Consider the following 17488-nt stretch of genomic DNA (forward strand, 5'->3'; position numbering starts at 1 on the left):
TGCTGGTTCACACCAATGCAATTAGATGAGATGGTGTATCATCTCTATGTAACAACTCTCTGTACTTTCATTCTGATTTCCAGCTTTTCATGCTTATTCTGTGCCTGAATATAATTTGTAGCTTCTTAAAATATGAATGAGGATAGTGATAGTGAGATACTGGTTACAGTTGTATTTGTAGTAGTGATGAAACGGCGAAAAACAAACAAAACAAGCATCAGATGGACTGTGTTGTAATTATGTAGTGGGGGCATAAGCACATAAAGCAAACACCAGCAGCGACCCTCTGTCCGACATGGTACACGTGAGGACTGAACAGAGGGCTAGGCAGGGATGGAGCACCTGCCACAGCAGATGAACAGGCTGTCTGCAAGAATTTTGACATGACCATCAGACTTCACTACAGGCCGACTGGCTATAGAAACAGGCGACATTCTTTATGTTCTATAACCAGCCACCAGCAATTTGACCAGCAGAGTTGCAGGTGACACCATCAGCCGTGCTTCTGCCAAGCTCAGATGGCCAGTTCACACCTCTGCAACTTTCTCTGCAACATTCTAAGCAGGATTCATCTTGTCATGCATCTTTGGTCTGAACTGGGCTTAATGGATGGCAATTTGTCTTTGAGTATGGAAAGCTGAGCTGGGGAACACATTTCAAGTTCTCAAAAAAAAAAAAGCTGATTGAATGATTGCACTGAGTTATAGTACCTGTTAGAACAGAGACTAGCTCAGATGAGACGTCATTACTACCATTGATAGGGCAATTATGTAGTGTTGTCAAAAATATTGATTTACTGACACTTATTGATTCTGAATATCTGAAACTATTCAGTACTCATTTTCTGAAGTATTGATACACTGGTACCAACTGCGCTTTCTCAATCTGTCTTACTGGTAATGTCTACTGCAGTGATTCTGTTGTAATCTGCTGCTAACCAGAAAAGAAAGTAAAAAGAAAAGACTTTGTTGCCATGTTATAGACTTGTTATATTTATCTTTTAATAAAAACTTTAAAGCTTTACTCCCTTTATGTCAATTTTCCCCCATAGTATCGAAGATGGTATTGAAATTTTTCAATTGTATTTCTCAAATCAATCAGCCCCAGGAGACGTAACAGAACAGCTATGTAAGCAACTGTGACACATTTCATCTGCACAAACATACACACACACACACACACACACACACACACATTAAATCACCATACAGACTTGACACAGACACAGACACAGATCACACAGGCCACACATTCACACAGGGCGAACACCCGGACACATGCAACTCCTGCTTGAATGCACAAATGAAGGCAGAGGATGGACACACACACACACACACACACACACACACACACACACACTCAGCAACTCTGGTGATCTAAAGCTCTGCCCTAGAGCAAAGCAGACAAACCAAGTGTAGCAGAACGAAGAATCTCTGTTTTTCCCCTTTGCTCTGTCTTTCCACGAATGGCATCAGCACTTTAGCTCTTCTGGTGGGACGCTCACATGCACAGGCACACACACATGCACACGGACAAAGGACACTCAAGTGCTGGGATTGCACGATGGGCAGAGAAATGGAGAGGAATGATGGGAAAAAGACAGGGTGAGGCGTGGAAGGATGCAGACACAACGCTATCATTCATTCCCTTTTTTAAGGATTTGGTAAAAGTTATTCCACTCTGTGTGTGTGTGTGTGTGTGTGTGTGTGTGTGTATGTGTGTTCCCAAAGAGGAGACAGTCCCAATCAGTTAAAACTCCTCCCTCTAACTCAAAGAGGCAGTGCGGGATTTGCATTTTTCCCACAATTCAATTAACACGCCTGTCAGCCTCTCCTCTCCGTTCACATGCCTCCGCTGGCCATCTCGCACTCACACACATACAAACATGCTCCGGCAGACACACATCAGCGTCATGAATAGATGCATTTATGCATAAACACGAAGAACGCAGAGAAATTGATGCGTTTATTTGTTTGTTTGCAAACAAATGAGAAGACTGAGAGACGAGGAGAAGCTCCCGGGTCACATCCTGTCTGGACTTGTCACATTCAGGGACATGAAAAGACACTGCTGTTAATGGATGCAGCGAGCAGCCCCTGGGGATGTCTTTCTCTTTCTCTCTGTCCTCCGTCTGAGAAGAAGGGAAGCAGGGAAAAGTAAGGGAGTGCCATCAAAGAATAAGGCACCACGGGACGGGGGTGTTAGAGGAAAGACAGACACTCAGGGTCAATATGTAGCGAGAGACCACACGATACAGACAAGGCCAAACCGGATTTAGAAACCAGGAACTAGGATGAGCCACAGATGCAATGACTTTGCCGCGGGGCCGGCTAATGACTTCAGCTAGCCTCTTGTCTGATTAATAGCCTGTAATCCCATTCTCATGGATAGCATACCATAGCATTCCTCTGCAGCACTCATTAACCGCTATAGAAATACCCACTAATCACTCAGTCGCTTTTAGCTAGCAAGGCTAATGCTAGGCTAGGCTAATCAATAGGGAGTAATCCTGTTGGCGGAGCTGCTGTAGCGTAGCGCCCCTCATTACCGGCCATAGAAATGTCTGCTAATCATTCGCCGCATGGTTATTTGTCCACAGGGCGGAATCACTTTGGTGGTGGTGGTGGTTGGGGAAGAGGAGGGAGTTTGACATTTGACAGTCGGCGGCAGAGGGTGGAAGAGACAGAGTGATACACAGAGTCACAGAGGCTGTGTAATGATTAAGAAACACATCACTCTTGCTTTTCTTTCCCCGCTCCCTCTGCCCAGCTGCCCTCTGTGTTGAGCATACAGCCAGATCAGATCTGGAGAGGCTCTGCTCAATGTCGGCGTCATTCAGGTTTTATCAATCAATGAAAAACCCTCTGCGATCCATAATGGCTAATCAATAGTGAAGGCTTGCAGGCAGAGCAAAGATAACCTCTCGCAGACCACCGATAGAGACGGTCATCAGCGATCAAGCGGATCCCTCTCCTTGTCCTGTCTTTACTATGCAGCGAGGTGAAACAGCTGGGGCAAATCAATGGTGGCAGCAGCCTTAACTCAACTTGACCGTACAGGTTTGCACCACGGACACTTTCATTCTATGATCCTCCTCAACAATACAAGAATCCATACCTTACTCTGATAATCAGCATTTTTCAACACCATCAGTCCAACCTTTATCGGGCCATTTTGCATCCCTGATTAGCTGCAGCCAAACAGTTATCCACTGCAAAATGGCTGCAGACGGACGGCGTGGCAGGAAGTCAAACTAAAAGCCCTGTGTGTGTAGCCAGGGGCCCAACAGAGGTATTCGCATGTCCTCTTGAGCTAAAGTCTCTCAACTCTGAATTGTGATGCTATACGTTACGGCGACCTGAGGCTGAACCTGAGTTGAACTCTTGTATTCGAGGGGAGGCAGCGGTGTAGCTGAGAGAGGCCTGTCAACACTCGCCTCAAGCTACTGCAGGGGAAAACACATAGGGGCCATATCTCACTCTTTTATGTGTGAGATTGTGTGAGAGTCCACCATCCCCTCACTATATTGTCAAGGGCAGAGTACAGAACTTTTAGACTTGCTTGCTTGACTGCATTATCTGCAGCTGGTCGGCTGATTTAGTGCTGAATTTAAGACGAACAGAGTAAGAATATAGTTGGAGTGAGTAACCTAGAAATGTGGTGATAATAACGACATTTATATAGAAGACAAAAAACACTTCATCTACAACAAAAGGGACCAAATCTAAAGGGCTGCAGGATGATTAAAAAGACTGGAAATAAGAAAATGTTTCTCATTCTGTCTTCAAGGACTTGCTTTTTTCTTAACTGCTCAATAATTTTTACAACTTATGGCCTCAAAAAAGTATTCAAATACAACGTATGAGATGGAAGAACTACACATGGGTTGAACTGATGACAACTTGACCACATACAGACCTAAGACAAGGGGTAAAACTGACATTAGGGGTGCAATTTCGCAACCCATCGACTTTCAGTCTGATGATGATAAAAATGATGATGTTTCGGGCTGTTCTGGTGTAGTCAGTGGAAATCCAAGACTTCCTCTTCCATGGGCTGGTGATTTCAGCACATCTATATAAACATATCTGCATATGAATGCTGATAGATTATATAAAGCTAACTCATCATCATACGATAGCTGATAGGTTCTGAGACTGCATTTCAGCCAAAGCGATCCACCTCTCCACATGGACTGTTCACCTGCCCTTCAAATGTGATTGTTCAATACTACTCAGACTACAAACAAACTACAAATGTAAACCACAACACTTTGATACCTAAAGCCCCGTTTCCACCAAACACTTTCGGTATGGTACCTTCGGAAACAAAAGTAACCATTCAGACGTGGTGCCTAGACCCTAGTGTTTTTACCGCAAACAGTACTCTAAAATATGGGCGGGGCTGTTGTCACTCACTGCTCCATCCAACATTCACTGTATTTCCTCATTACTGGAGACACAGATGGAAGTCAACGCTTCATTTATCGTCCACAGAACGAGGCTGCACACTGACAAAATAATTCAGACTGTAGTGAGTCTCTCTCCATGGGATATTTTATAATAGTGGGTTTGTACATACAGTTCTTCTCAGGCAAGCTCAGGGGTTTAGTGTTGCCGCAGCCCACAGGAACTACGCTGCACAACTCTTTTTTTCTCTCCAAGTTAGGATTAGATTATATGCAGTCCACATAACCCGGTCGAAATTAATAAACGCTTGTTGAGCCTCGAAACCAGCCACAACTCAGCTCTGAGCAGAGTGACCGTCCGCTATTGACCAATCAATGGACTGTGGTGCTCACAGCTCCACCTTTTAGTACCAGATCTGTGTGCTAGGTACCCCAACAGAGGGGGGACCTAAAATGGGGATGGTACAGAACATTTCCATTGGTACCATCCACAACTTTTCACAGGGTAAACGGGAAAAAAGCGTACTGAAATGAATTGTACCACTTGGTGGAAACGGGGCATTTGATTTTATTCAGGGGCCTGCAATTGATATGAAACAATATAAGTAAATATCTTCATTGTCCTTTTCTTGAATGGTTGCCATTGTTTGCCTCAAGCTAGACCGCTAGCACTGTCTGAATGTTTAGGAAGGTGGTGCCCTTGGATGGAAATGGTGACCGAGACGTGCTATAGGAATTTCAAAATAAAGGCTTACCTTAAAAAAGACAATATGTATCAATGTTCTCACCTTGCATCAATTATACTGGATCATTGAATCAATATATTAATTTAGAATGATGTATTGTTACGTCCCTGATAGACATGGCTTTGCTTTAGGGATCACAATCCAAAAAAGGTTGGAAACATTTGCTTTGAAGTTTAAAACGTCAAAAGGGCGCCCATAAGCTCAGACGGAAGAACGGGTGTCCCATGTACAAAAGCTATGTGCAGCGGTTGCGGGTTCAATTCCAGCCCATTTGCTGCCCTTTGCTGCATGTTATCCCTTCTTTCTCTCCCTCTGGTACATTTGAACTGTCCTATCAAATAAAGGCAAAAGTAAAAAAAAAAATATCTTTAAAAAATAAAATAAAAAAAAAGCTTCTTACAAATAATCAAAACGCAAATGACATCTATGTCTGACCAGTCGAAAAACCCAAAACAAATTACCTTTAATGATATTACAGCACCAGCATATATTTGGTATTTTTACATTAGAAAACACAAAATATATTTGTCATCTGAAGAGGCCATTAATCTACTAATGATTCTAACACCAAATGTGAACACTAATTAATTCGGAAAAGCAACTTATCATCACAAAAATGTTTTTAATGCCCCTGTCTGTATGCCCATTCCTCACACATTTAATATTACATAAATCATCAGGTACAGCGCAGTATCAAGTCACCACTGGTAAACCCAATTAGAGTCTGGCTTCCACTGAGACAGGCAGGCTGGTCCCATAAGTGAAGGTGATTTGAGCTGAGTAAACAGGCAGGGAATAACTGGCTGGAGGGATGTGGGAACGTTTGTTGGGAATGCTGGAACGTGGTGCACTCGCAGTCGCGGGATGAGCGGACGTAACCGGCTTTGGAGCGCCTGGCCGCCAGCGCTTAAACCCGGCTAATCTGATTGGATTAACACCAACCTGCCCGGCTCCACATGAGCGCGCGCATGCACACATTTGTACTATATGCCAATCAGCCGGGGCTGCCTCTGCAGCTTCCTGGAGTTCATCTGGATTCTGGGTTGTGCTGGCTGGCTGGCTGATGGCACCATGCTGAGCTACCCACATGCACACGCAACCGCTCTCACGCCATGCACACACACATTCTCAATTCACACACAGAGCCATCTTAGAGTGCAGTGATTTGTGCTGTGAATCTGAAACAGACCTATTGAAAGAAGACTAATGCCCAGCACTTGACAACCGTGCTAATTGACTAGCCCCCTCCCCAGCAATGAAACTAAACGTTTTCACCCCTCCGTCTTTTATCTTTTCAATCATTCCCTGACAGCTCTCCTCTTGTCCCACACTCATCCCATCCTCTTCCTCATATCACTCTTCATCACCTCCATCTCCATCTCCGCCTCTCTCCCTGCTCCCGCTGTCCTTCCCCACCACCCACCCCCCCATACTCATACATGTAATCATTCATTAGAACCAAGGCAGTTGTCCATTAGGCAAAGCAGCCATTTTGGAAATTGCAGCAAATCTTCCATGAAAAGACATTTCCTCTAATGCGGTAGTCACGCTCGGAGGGAGAGGGAGAGGGAGAGGGAGATGGCAAAAAGGGAGAGAAAGAAAGACGAGTGGGCAGAGATGGAGAGAGGAGAAAAAAAAGAGGAGGAGAGGGAGGAAAAAGTGAAGGAGAGAGATAGAGAGTGAGCCCCCCGGCCATAAAGCCACCAAGCGGAAAGCAAGCCTGCTGTTTGATTAGAGAGTGACACCATCATGGAGGGAAGGAGGGAGGAAAGGACGGAAGGAGAGGGAGGGAAAGTGTTTGAGAGGCAAGCAGAGGGGATGAAGAGGAGGCGGAAGAGAAAGAGATGGAGAGAGAAAACAGGGAGTGATTTCAGAGGGCCCAGATAGAGGCAGTAAAATTAGCCCCATCACTTTGCTTACTAAGACGCTCTATGACACACAAGGATTAAAACAGACACGCACACACACAGAGTTATGAGATGTGTGCGCAAACACACGTGCACAAGGACAGATGGTATCCCCCATCTGAAAGTGTGGCTCTAATTTGAGTAAAGTGGTAGATACCTCCTTAACCAATTAGAGGCCCCATATCTAAGGCCTCGCATTAGGGCTGTATCTGTTTGTCTCACACACTCATTAGTGTGTGTACTACTATGTGCACGTGTGTGTTTGTATTAGCGTGTCCCGTGGGATCACTGAGGAACATTAAAACTGATATAAGAGGTGGAAAATGACAAATCCACTCTGAGTGGCGAGCTGCCGAGTATGTGAGTTCTTTTCTCCCACAATGCCACTGTTCATCTCGATCTCATCACCGATCAAAGGCAGACCTGTCTCTCCTATTACCCACCATTCATCTCGCCGCCGCTCGCTCCTGCTTAATGCGCCTCCCTCCAAAGCTGACACATTTGTCACCGGACCAAACTGAGCCTAATCCATCGTAGCAGGTTCTTTTTTTTCCTCCCCTACCCACAATTTATGATTTACTGAATGTGAAAAACCAGCATATTCAATCCAATTTCCTCAATGTCTCGAAAACGTTCTTATGCTCTCTTGAAGTAGAAACATTTTTTGAAGAAGCACAGTGCAACACACAGTGATACAAAGCCATCTGTAGAATCGATAAATAATACAGCCATGACAACAGGGCCTGGAAAATGCTACGTTATCAATACAAAACAGCTCAATAGTGGCTTTGGACAAGAAATGTTCTTTAAAGAAAATCACATAAATGTCAGACTGGCTGTCTCTCTGTTGTGTAAATGGCAACTGGTGAGCTTACACAGTCATTATACTCTCTGCTTTACTATACAAATATACAGTGTATATAAGTAAAGCTGGAACATTTCGTGGATTAATTGATCAGTTGATCATACTTCTGCAATTATTGGTCACATATGATTATTATTGTCACATACATATACTGTCTTATAACATATATGCTCCCAAAATACTATCATTATTAATATTTTATCACTACTTAAATCAATGTTACCGTAGCTACAGTCATTAGTGTCTGCCCTGCACCTGTCTCTGTCTCTCTTTATGTATATTTGGTCATAAAGATTACTGCAAATTTACTATTTTGATCTATTATCATCTATTTTTTTCCCATTAAAGGGTTTGGGGGAGTTTTCCTTATCTGCTGTGAGGGTCCAAGCACAGAGAGATGTTGTATGCTGTAAAGCCCTCTGAAGCAAATTAATGAGATTGAACTGAACTGAATCTTCGATTATTAAATTGCAGAATCTTCATAATCGATTAATTTAAGTCATTTATTTTTGGTTTCATGTATTCAAATGTGAATATAGAGCTGCAATAATAAAGTCAACTAATCAAGTAGTGGTCTGACAGAAATATCTGCCAACTATTTTTTATAACTGATTAATCGTTTAAGTAATTTTTCATACAAAAATGGTAGAGTCTCTTAAATATGGATATTTCCTGCTTTTCTTTATTTCATATCATATCAAATTCAACATCTTTGGGTTTTGTACTGATAAAACACAACATTTAAAGACTGAGTGGATTCATTGATCAATTTGCAGAATCTTAATAATCAATCAATTACAGTCATTTATTTTGGCATCTTTTGGTTTTATGTTTTCAAATGTAAATACAGAGCTGCGGTGATAAGTCGACTAATCAAGTAGTCGATTGACAGAAGATAATGTTAACATCATATTTCATACAAAGATGGCAGAAAATGCCGTTTTCAGCCTCTCAAATATAAAATTTCCTGCTTTTCTGTTTCATATCATACTAAACTGAACATCTTTGGGTTTTGGACTGATAAAACACAACATTTAAAGACTTCACCTTGGACTTTGAGAAACTGAGAAGGCAATTTTCCTTATTTTTGAACATTTTATAGAAGAATTAATTGAGAAAAAACAATCTGCAGATTAATCGCTAATGAAAATACTCATTAGTTGCAGCCCTAAAACATCATAAGACTACACCGTTTAAATACAAGTATATAGAATATACAGTATAAGTAGAGCTGAAACATTAGGTAGATTCATTGATCAACTGATCTTCAAATATTAATTTGCAGAATCTTCGAGAATCGATCAATTCAAGTCATTTATTCTGGCATCTTTTGATGTCATGTTTTCAAATGTGAAAATAGAGCTGCAATGATTAGTTGACTAATCAAGCAATCGATTGATAGAAAAAATAATCGACAACTATTTTGATAACTGATTAACTGTTAATATTTTTCATACAAAAATGGCAGAAAATGCTGAGATTTCCTGCTTTTCTGTATTTCATATCACACTAAACTGATCATCTTTAGGATTAGGACTGATAAACAAAACATTTACAGATTTCAACTTGGACTTTGAGAGACTCGGATGATGTTTTTCTGCATTTTCTGACATTTTATAGAAGAATTAATTGAGAAAAATAATCTGCAGATTAATCGTTAATGAAAATAATTGTTAGTTGCAGCCTTAAAACTGAATATGTTTGAATATATGGCTATCTTTTGGCATGTTAATCAGATGAAACATGCTATTTAAATATGTCAACCCAGGCTCTGAAAACTTGTGATGTGAACTTTTACTATTTGCTGCTATGGTTAACCAAAAATGAAAATAACTGTTTGTTTCAGGACTAAACATTAGCCCATATATTTCTTTTCAGCACCAAATGAAAGCCAATATATGAGTAAATGTGAATTAAAACTTTCCTAATAATGTTCTTGAATCTTAGTCGAATTTCACCATGTTTTCTCATGGATGTGTTCTCTGACATTCAGGAGGCGTATTTATGTGCCTGAATCCAGCTGATGGAAATGTTCCTAATTCAGATTTTATTTTTGCAGCATTTGAAACGTTTGTGTAAAATTCACTTGACAGCTGGATGAGAACACAGCTGCAGAGCGAGGCTGGATCTCTCGACGCTGGAGCTGTTGCTGCTGCTGCTGCTCGTGCGGTCAGAGATTCTCTAGATAGGCCGTTTTCTCTTCTCGGTTTCTCACAGTTAACAACGCAGCTCCAAAACCACTTCCTCCACAAAGCGGGCAGGTATGAGGTGTGCCAGATGCGTTAAATCATTGGCAGTGACAGTACGCACAGCTGACTTTAAAGCTCTGTGTACGACGCTGCGCCGAGAAAATCCCTCACCATCGCTCTGTAAACACAGATGATCTTTTTCACACTCTCCCTGGCCTCTTCACCACACTGCTACTGCCCTCAAGACAAATGTCCCTAAACAAGCATTACCACAGTGATGCAATGAGAGCCAACAAGAGAACCAAACAATGAGGGACACAAGAATTCAAACATACACAGACAGAAGCACGCAATGAGACAGAAAAAGGCACAAAAACAGGAAGGAAAATAGAGAGAGTGTGATTCCAGCTTCTCTTCAAAGCTCCTCATTGCAGCGATTCACTTCACTTTCCTGTGGCAGTGGAGGTGCGTGTATGGAGCAGCATTGTTTTTCTTCAGGGTGCCAGGAGTGATAGGATAGTCGATTATACCAGAGGCAAGAGATCCTCTCCATGCATGCATACCTAGACCTCTCATCTACGCTGCCTCCGTCTCTCTTTCTGTTCCCATGGCCTCCTCAGGTGTACACAAACACAGACACGCACACAAACACACACCCACACGAGTTCAGGGCTCCGAAGCAGTGCTCACAAAAGTGATGAAAGGCCGTTTATCCTGCTTCCACTGTGATATCTCGGCTCGCCATGCAGAATGGCCGGACACGTTATCACCTCTGACCAAGGGAAACCACGGGAGTCAGGACCGACGCCAGGAGCAAATACCAGCGCTAGTGTGTGTGTATGTGTGTGTGTCCCAGCAGTAATAATCACCCGGATTAGAGCGGAGCCAAACCCCCGCAGGGTCCCCCCTCTTCTACCCCCTCCTACCGACCCAGCCCAGCCCTGCCCAGCCTGCAGCTCTGATCCCCAGTTTGAGCAGCCATGGGAAGCAGAGCAGCCGGCCTGACATCTCCAGCGCGCCTGGCTGCCAGACAGAAAGGCCGAGAGGCGAATAACACTTCTTTCTTTCTTGAAATCTCCATGTATCCCAACCCCCTCTTCCCCCTCCCCACCTTTTTTGTCCTATTGATCACCCATAGCCAAAATAAAAATACTGAACAAGCTCAGGCAATACAAAGACACATAACCCATTCAACAAGCATACCCTTTAACCACAAGGGTGCAGTGAAATGGAAGTTGATACAGCCATCAATATGTCTGGGTAAGGGATGCAATATGTTGGCAACAACAATGGGAAGGCGCGGAGAAGAAAATGGGTTATAACTTAATAAGAATGCACGTCGTGTCTGGATGCCTCGCAGTCAATGCAAGGGATTATTACGGAGTGGAAATGTTACCTAGATGTATTGCACTCGCGATGCCTGAAATAAATTCACCTGAATCTCTGTGCGATTCTGTAGGAGGGCACCCAGATATTGGTGCCTATCAACAATTGTCAGAGGCACTGTTGAGCTCCTGTGGCATCTGTGACAGCACAATGTGGAAATGTCGATCAGCATTTGTCTCCCTGCGTCCTACCTCGGGAAGATGCACACCATCCTTGACATTCGTCTTTTATTCAAAACCTCAGCGTCACACCGTCCCACCCAGCGCAGAAGAAGACCTTTGACTCAGGATAACATCTTGTGGCAACTCTAATGTGTCTGTGGTTTACAGATATGGGGTTTTAGCACCAGTATATCACCTCGTGTTGTGTTTCATCTCCTCTGGTATCACTACTGCATTTCTTTAGTGTGAATGGAACCAAAAATAGCTGCAAAGTTTTGATATGTTGTGTGAGGAAATGCTTTAAAATGTACCATTAGATGATTATAATTGTCTCTCCAGGGGAATAAAGCTGCATTAAAGGCAGTTTTGTGGAGCAGATAAAGATGTGTAAGAAGTGGGACTGTCATTTTATATTCATTTGATTTCAATTTTAAAAAAGAAACACTGTGTACAGCTTTGTGAGTGTACAGTGACCTCATTGTACCTTTGTGTCTCAGCTGTGGCATCACTGCAATGCACTTTAAATTGATATATAATAAGAGTAACCTACTTTAAAAGTTGCACACACATGATTTTTAAATACATAGATCCCCAATTTTTGACACACACCTCACACTTGAAATTCCTCACACAAGAAAGCAAACATCTCCCAGCTTTACCTCTGATTCTTCTGCTTGTTCTCCTTCTTGTTGAGGACCCCCGGCACACAGTTGGTGAGCTCGGTCCAGTCGGCGTGCAAGCCGCAGCTCCAGCCGGTGGAGAACCGGGAGAAGAGCCAGGTCTCCTTGCGGTTCGGCCGATAGCAGGTACACTTCTTCTGGCCCGGTCTGCAGTCGCAGGGGACCTCCAGACGGACATTCTGGACCAGGTGCCGGCCGAAGGTAGTCCCCCCGGTCTTCTGGATGTGCAAAAACACGATCACGTCCTCCCCTTTGATTTGGAAATCAATCGTCCTCTCCAGGTCCCTCACGGGGAAGTAGTATTTCTTAACGTAGTGGGGGTCCGGAGTGGGGAAGATGTCCCCCTCGTCTTCCTCCGTGAAATAACCGTGCGGGGAGCCGAAATTGATCACCCCGGGAGCCACGTACTGATAGAGAATCAGCATAAAACACACGGATCCGACGACGATCAACAAGAATTTGCTGCTCCTCTCGACCATGTTCCTTCCAAGTGCGGGTCCCACAGTACGCTACCATTTCCCAGTCAAGCCGACAACAGGGAGCAGGGCGCTCGGCTTCGGCATTCTCGCTCTCTCCCCCCCGCCAACAACGACTCGTTTTCGGGGCTCAAGAGTGGCTCATTCCGCGTCGAGGCGACCGGCGAAGTTGGCTCATCGTTCACCGAGACCGTTCAACACCGTGAAAGACGCATTGTAACTCGCTGGAAGCCCCCCCAGTAGCCGACCCTCCCCCGTTTACTTTACTTTGGTTTCCAGTCTACACAACAGGCTCACTGCATCACCATGGAGTTATGTACCCAGGATGCAGCGCGACTCCTACCTTTTCAACGTCTCTCGCTCGCTCTATCTCTCCGAAAAACACAGCGAGGAGCACAGGCGCTTTAATTTATTGGTTCACACGTAACGACCGCGTCATCCGCTGCCAGCCAATAGCAAGTGGCCTCACAGATAGATAGATAGATAGATAGATAGATTACGGAAGCTTATTGCATTCACTTGACAAATTAAAAAAAAACTGTTTTTCTGAGTATTTTTTTCTGTTTTTCGGAGTAATTTATTTATTTTTGTTTTTTGGTGTAATTTTTTCTGTTTTTCGTGGTAATTTTTTCTGTTTTTCGCTTGTCAACGTTAGCTGGCAAATTTGTTTTGAGTAACAATGTCCAGCATGATGGAAAAAAACTGTTAGCTTAACGTTACCTGACAACTGAAATCATGCCCATACACGTTTGTCAGGTAACGTTGTTCCAACCTGTTACTAACCTAACCTGTTACATTGAGCGATAGGCCTACACTAGAAGGATGCAGTGGAAAGCATAGCTACATTATCATACCCTGTGTGTAACTAATTACGTGCCTTACCCTTATTGATCCCGTAGTTGAAAGTGTCTAGGAGCAGGAGCACGGATGCAAAATACATCCATGAGCAGGAGTCACCATGGATGCAGGGATCACTTGCAGGTGCGAGGTGGGAGCTTCTCGCGAGATTTTTAAGTATCTCGTCTCCTCGTTCAGGAAAAAAAAAAATACCCCAAAAAACAGAAAAAAATTACCACAAAAAACAGGGAAAAAAATACTCCGAAAAACAGAAAACATTACTCAGAAAAACAGAAAAAAATTACACCAAAAAAAACAGAAAAATAAATAAATTACTCCAAAAAAAAAAAGAAAAAAATTACTCAGAAAAACAGGGCTTTTTTATTTGTCAAGTGAATGCAATATGCTTCTGTAATAGATAGATAGATAGCATGGGTGCAGATCTGATGACAAGTTTGGGGGGGACACAATCAGTTGTGATTTTTTTTTAATTGCACGCGTGCAAATCATGCCCACAGAGCGCTTGACATTGCCAGCATATTTCACGATTTCATAGAGGCTCATCACCATCACCAAGTCATTCAAAAAGCAGTACAAAGAGAATCATATGCTTACCTTTACTGTTTATTTCTCTTAAACAGCCAGTAGTACATGGAGCCAGCCATCACCCTCCTTTTCACTGCTTCGCTGTTAGTTAATGCTACTTCTAGTTTCAGGGTCTCAGGCATGTTATGTCCACTCACGTTCTCATCTCTCGCCTCTCACGGATTCCCATTTCTCCTCATCATCTTCCCTTTCTCCCAGTATATAGGACTACTGTATACATTTGTTCAATTTCAATCATTTAAGCTATTTATTTAATTTGTGTTTTTCAGAATTTGTCCCCCCCATCCCCCCCAGGATCTGCACCCATGATAGATAGATAGATAGATAGATAGATAGATAGATAGATAGATACGACACTGTCAAAGTCCTGCATTAATAATATTACTAAGCAGGGGCGTAGCACAAAAATTTGGGGCCCTGTGCATAAGCAGTCTCTCTGGGCCCTCCGCCCCTCCTCTCTCGACCCATGAGACCATTACACATTTTTAAAAAGAGAGCAATCATGACAGTACACAGTGTGGGGTACAGGGAACACATGAACACACTGTTTTTAACACTTTCCCTGCCAGAGTATCATCAAGTTGCCAGCCACTGTCAGCATTTTTGATCATATTCACTAATCTTTCAAGACCCACCCACAAAATATTTTTTTTCTATGAATATTTAAACAGTTTACACATGAAACTAAAGAAGATGCCCTCTGTTTTTAAACACAATAAACATTTTTATTCTATCTTATTCATTACACTTTTATAAACACTTGAATTTGTGCATTTTCATTTAAAAAATGCAACATTTCAGACAAAAAGCTGAGAAAAAAAGCATTTGTCAAAAAATGTCATTTTCAAGTACAAAATCAATTTCACATTTACATTTTTTTCTCATTTCCTTACATGTGCTTTGATTGTATAAAAAAAAAAAAAAAAAAAAAAAAAGGCAGTAAGCTAATTAGGAAGTTGTAGACATTTAGCTTAGCGGCTGGAAATATTCCCATTACTTCCATTTTGATGGGTGCAAAGATGACAACAACACTGTTGCAGCAGGTAGTCATACTAAAACTCTTTCCACTGCGAAAAATGAAACACCTCAGCTACTATGACCGACAGCATAACAATGTGAAGTTCCAGGAAATACACCCCACCAAAGTTGAGTCCTCCTCGGCCGTGGACGTCAGCTGTAGCGCTACACTGGCCAAACTGGATTTTAATAGTGGACAGCTGCAGTCTCAAAGAAGTAATGAAGTTTGTGGCTGGATATGTGGTGGATGAACTGTTGGTCCACGAGTGACTCTCCATCTTCAAGGCAGATCTTTGGGAAAATACTGATCACGGGCAACTGAAGACCCCCAGGTAAAAAAAAAGCTAGCTATCTAGCCTTAGCTACACTTACCCGCAGTCACCCATTCACACATCTGAATTTTGGGGGGATACGCAATTACCATTTTTATGGGGTGTAATGTAAAAGTAATATAATGAGTAGTGCGACAAATTACTGTTGGCAATTCAGGGGATGCAAATAATGAAAATAAATACATTTCCACCACAAATTAATGCAGAAAAGGCACACATTGGTGCAGAAAAGTTTGCCAGAATGCAGGAAACTAAAATTTTGTCTCCCCAAATTTTCAGGTGGATGACCCCCAAACCCCTCCGCTTCATATGTATGCTCCTCTCAGTGTTGAATGCCCATTTAGATTCTCATTTAATTGGTTTTATCTTTTATCCTGCAGTTGCCACTCGTGGCCACAGTTTAGCAAATTACACAGTCTCGCTTTAGGTGCAATTTTCTACTAATTCTACTGCTGTTTTATGCATTAGGAAATATCATACTTGTTTCCTCCATCACAGTTATTAACAGCTGTAGTTGCTAATTACAGCACAAATCAAGTTAGAGGCAATACAAAACCTATGATAAGCTTAAAAAATACAAGGCATTGCTGTAGGCAAGGCTGGATTACCCTGCAGCCTCAGGTCCTTTGTGGTGCCGATGGTTTGAAGGCTTGATTAGTATTCATGAATTACTTTGGTAATATGCACCACTAAAGTACAACAAAAACTGAAATGATAGGGCTCCGAAGTGGCTCCTGCATTTTAATACGAAACTTGAGTCCCTGTCTGATATCATAAAGGGGCCAAGTTTCAAAAGAGATGCATATTTAAATGGCAAATTACTGCTTTCATGTTTTGTATTGGGGTTTTTAATATGACACACTGGAGGTCACATTTGACCCTTTAAAAAACTTTTTTTTTATTAAGACAGACAACATACACAGCATATAGCAACACACAGCACAGTGCACATATACATATCTGGGGGGCATGTAGTCATGGCTAAGCCTCCCTCTGGCCACCAACTTTCTATTAGCATGTTAACTTCTTCCCTTTAACAAGTACCATAACATATACACATATACAATACATACACACACACACACCCACACACATCTCCACAAATGATGTAATACATAAAATAGGCAAACACCTCCTGAGACCCTGTGTCCTCATATGAGGACATCACGTTTTGGGTTTACTTGACCTTACACTTCCTTCTACTTAACTCAGACCTGTTGTCCTCATTCGTGGACACTATTTTGTCCCATCTAGTGGCAGTAGGAGCACCATTAGTCTGAGTGGGTGGAAGTTTGCTGCAGAGATCAGCCTCTCATTGGGCGGAACGAGCCACCCGCTGAAGTCCCGCCCTACCACTACTAACTTTTGCGGTGTTTGATCTTGCGGGGATGTAGCCATTTTTCTGCCACGGTTCGCATCCTGTAGGCGATATTTTTGTGGGCGTGTTACACCAAAACCTGTTTCCCCCCGGCAATATTTTTGCAAGCGCACCGTTGCTTTGGCACCACCCAGAACAATTGTGATTGGTTGAAAGAATTACAAGCAGCCGGGGCGTTTTTTTCTCCAATCTCACAGTGAGAGTCGGCCCAGCCAGACCTTTCTTTTCTTGAGAAAGGTCCGGTGAGCGAGACTAGAGCACCATAGACTAATCTATGTAAAAACAAGATGGCAGCCATCTCTGCCAAGTCAGTCTGCAGTCGATCCCGACACAACAGTGGACAAGGTTCAAAACCTGATCACGTTTTATAGTTGAAACTTGTTTATTTATGATTAATAATGTTTGTAGTTTGATATGGCAACAAATTTGACCAATTTTAGCAATAGTAACAAGATAAGACACTGAAGACCTTGGGACTTAATTATCATCTCGTTTGAGGA

At 42.6% G+C, this 17488-nt stretch overlaps 1 protein-coding gene across 1 annotated transcript in view; it reads right to left on the bottom strand.

The window, feature by feature from the left end:
* hs6st1a (heparan sulfate 6-O-sulfotransferase 1a) overlaps nucleotides 1-13194 on the bottom strand; it is a 77993-nt gene extending 64799 nt beyond the window's left edge. The window contains exon 1 of the mRNA XM_033642617.2: nucleotides 12322-13194. Within this exon, the coding sequence (XP_033498508.1) occupies nucleotides 12322-12821 (500 nt within the window). The 5' untranslated portion in view covers nucleotides 12822-13194. The remainder of the gene's footprint in view (nucleotides 1-12321) is intronic.
* Between the last annotated feature and the right edge of the window lie 4294 nt (nucleotides 13195-17488).

Source organism: Epinephelus lanceolatus, chromosome 15 (genome assembly GCF_041903045.1).
Source record: "Epinephelus lanceolatus isolate andai-2023 chromosome 15, ASM4190304v1, whole genome shotgun sequence".
Lineage (NCBI taxonomy): Eukaryota > Metazoa > Chordata > Actinopteri > Perciformes > Serranidae > Epinephelus > Epinephelus lanceolatus.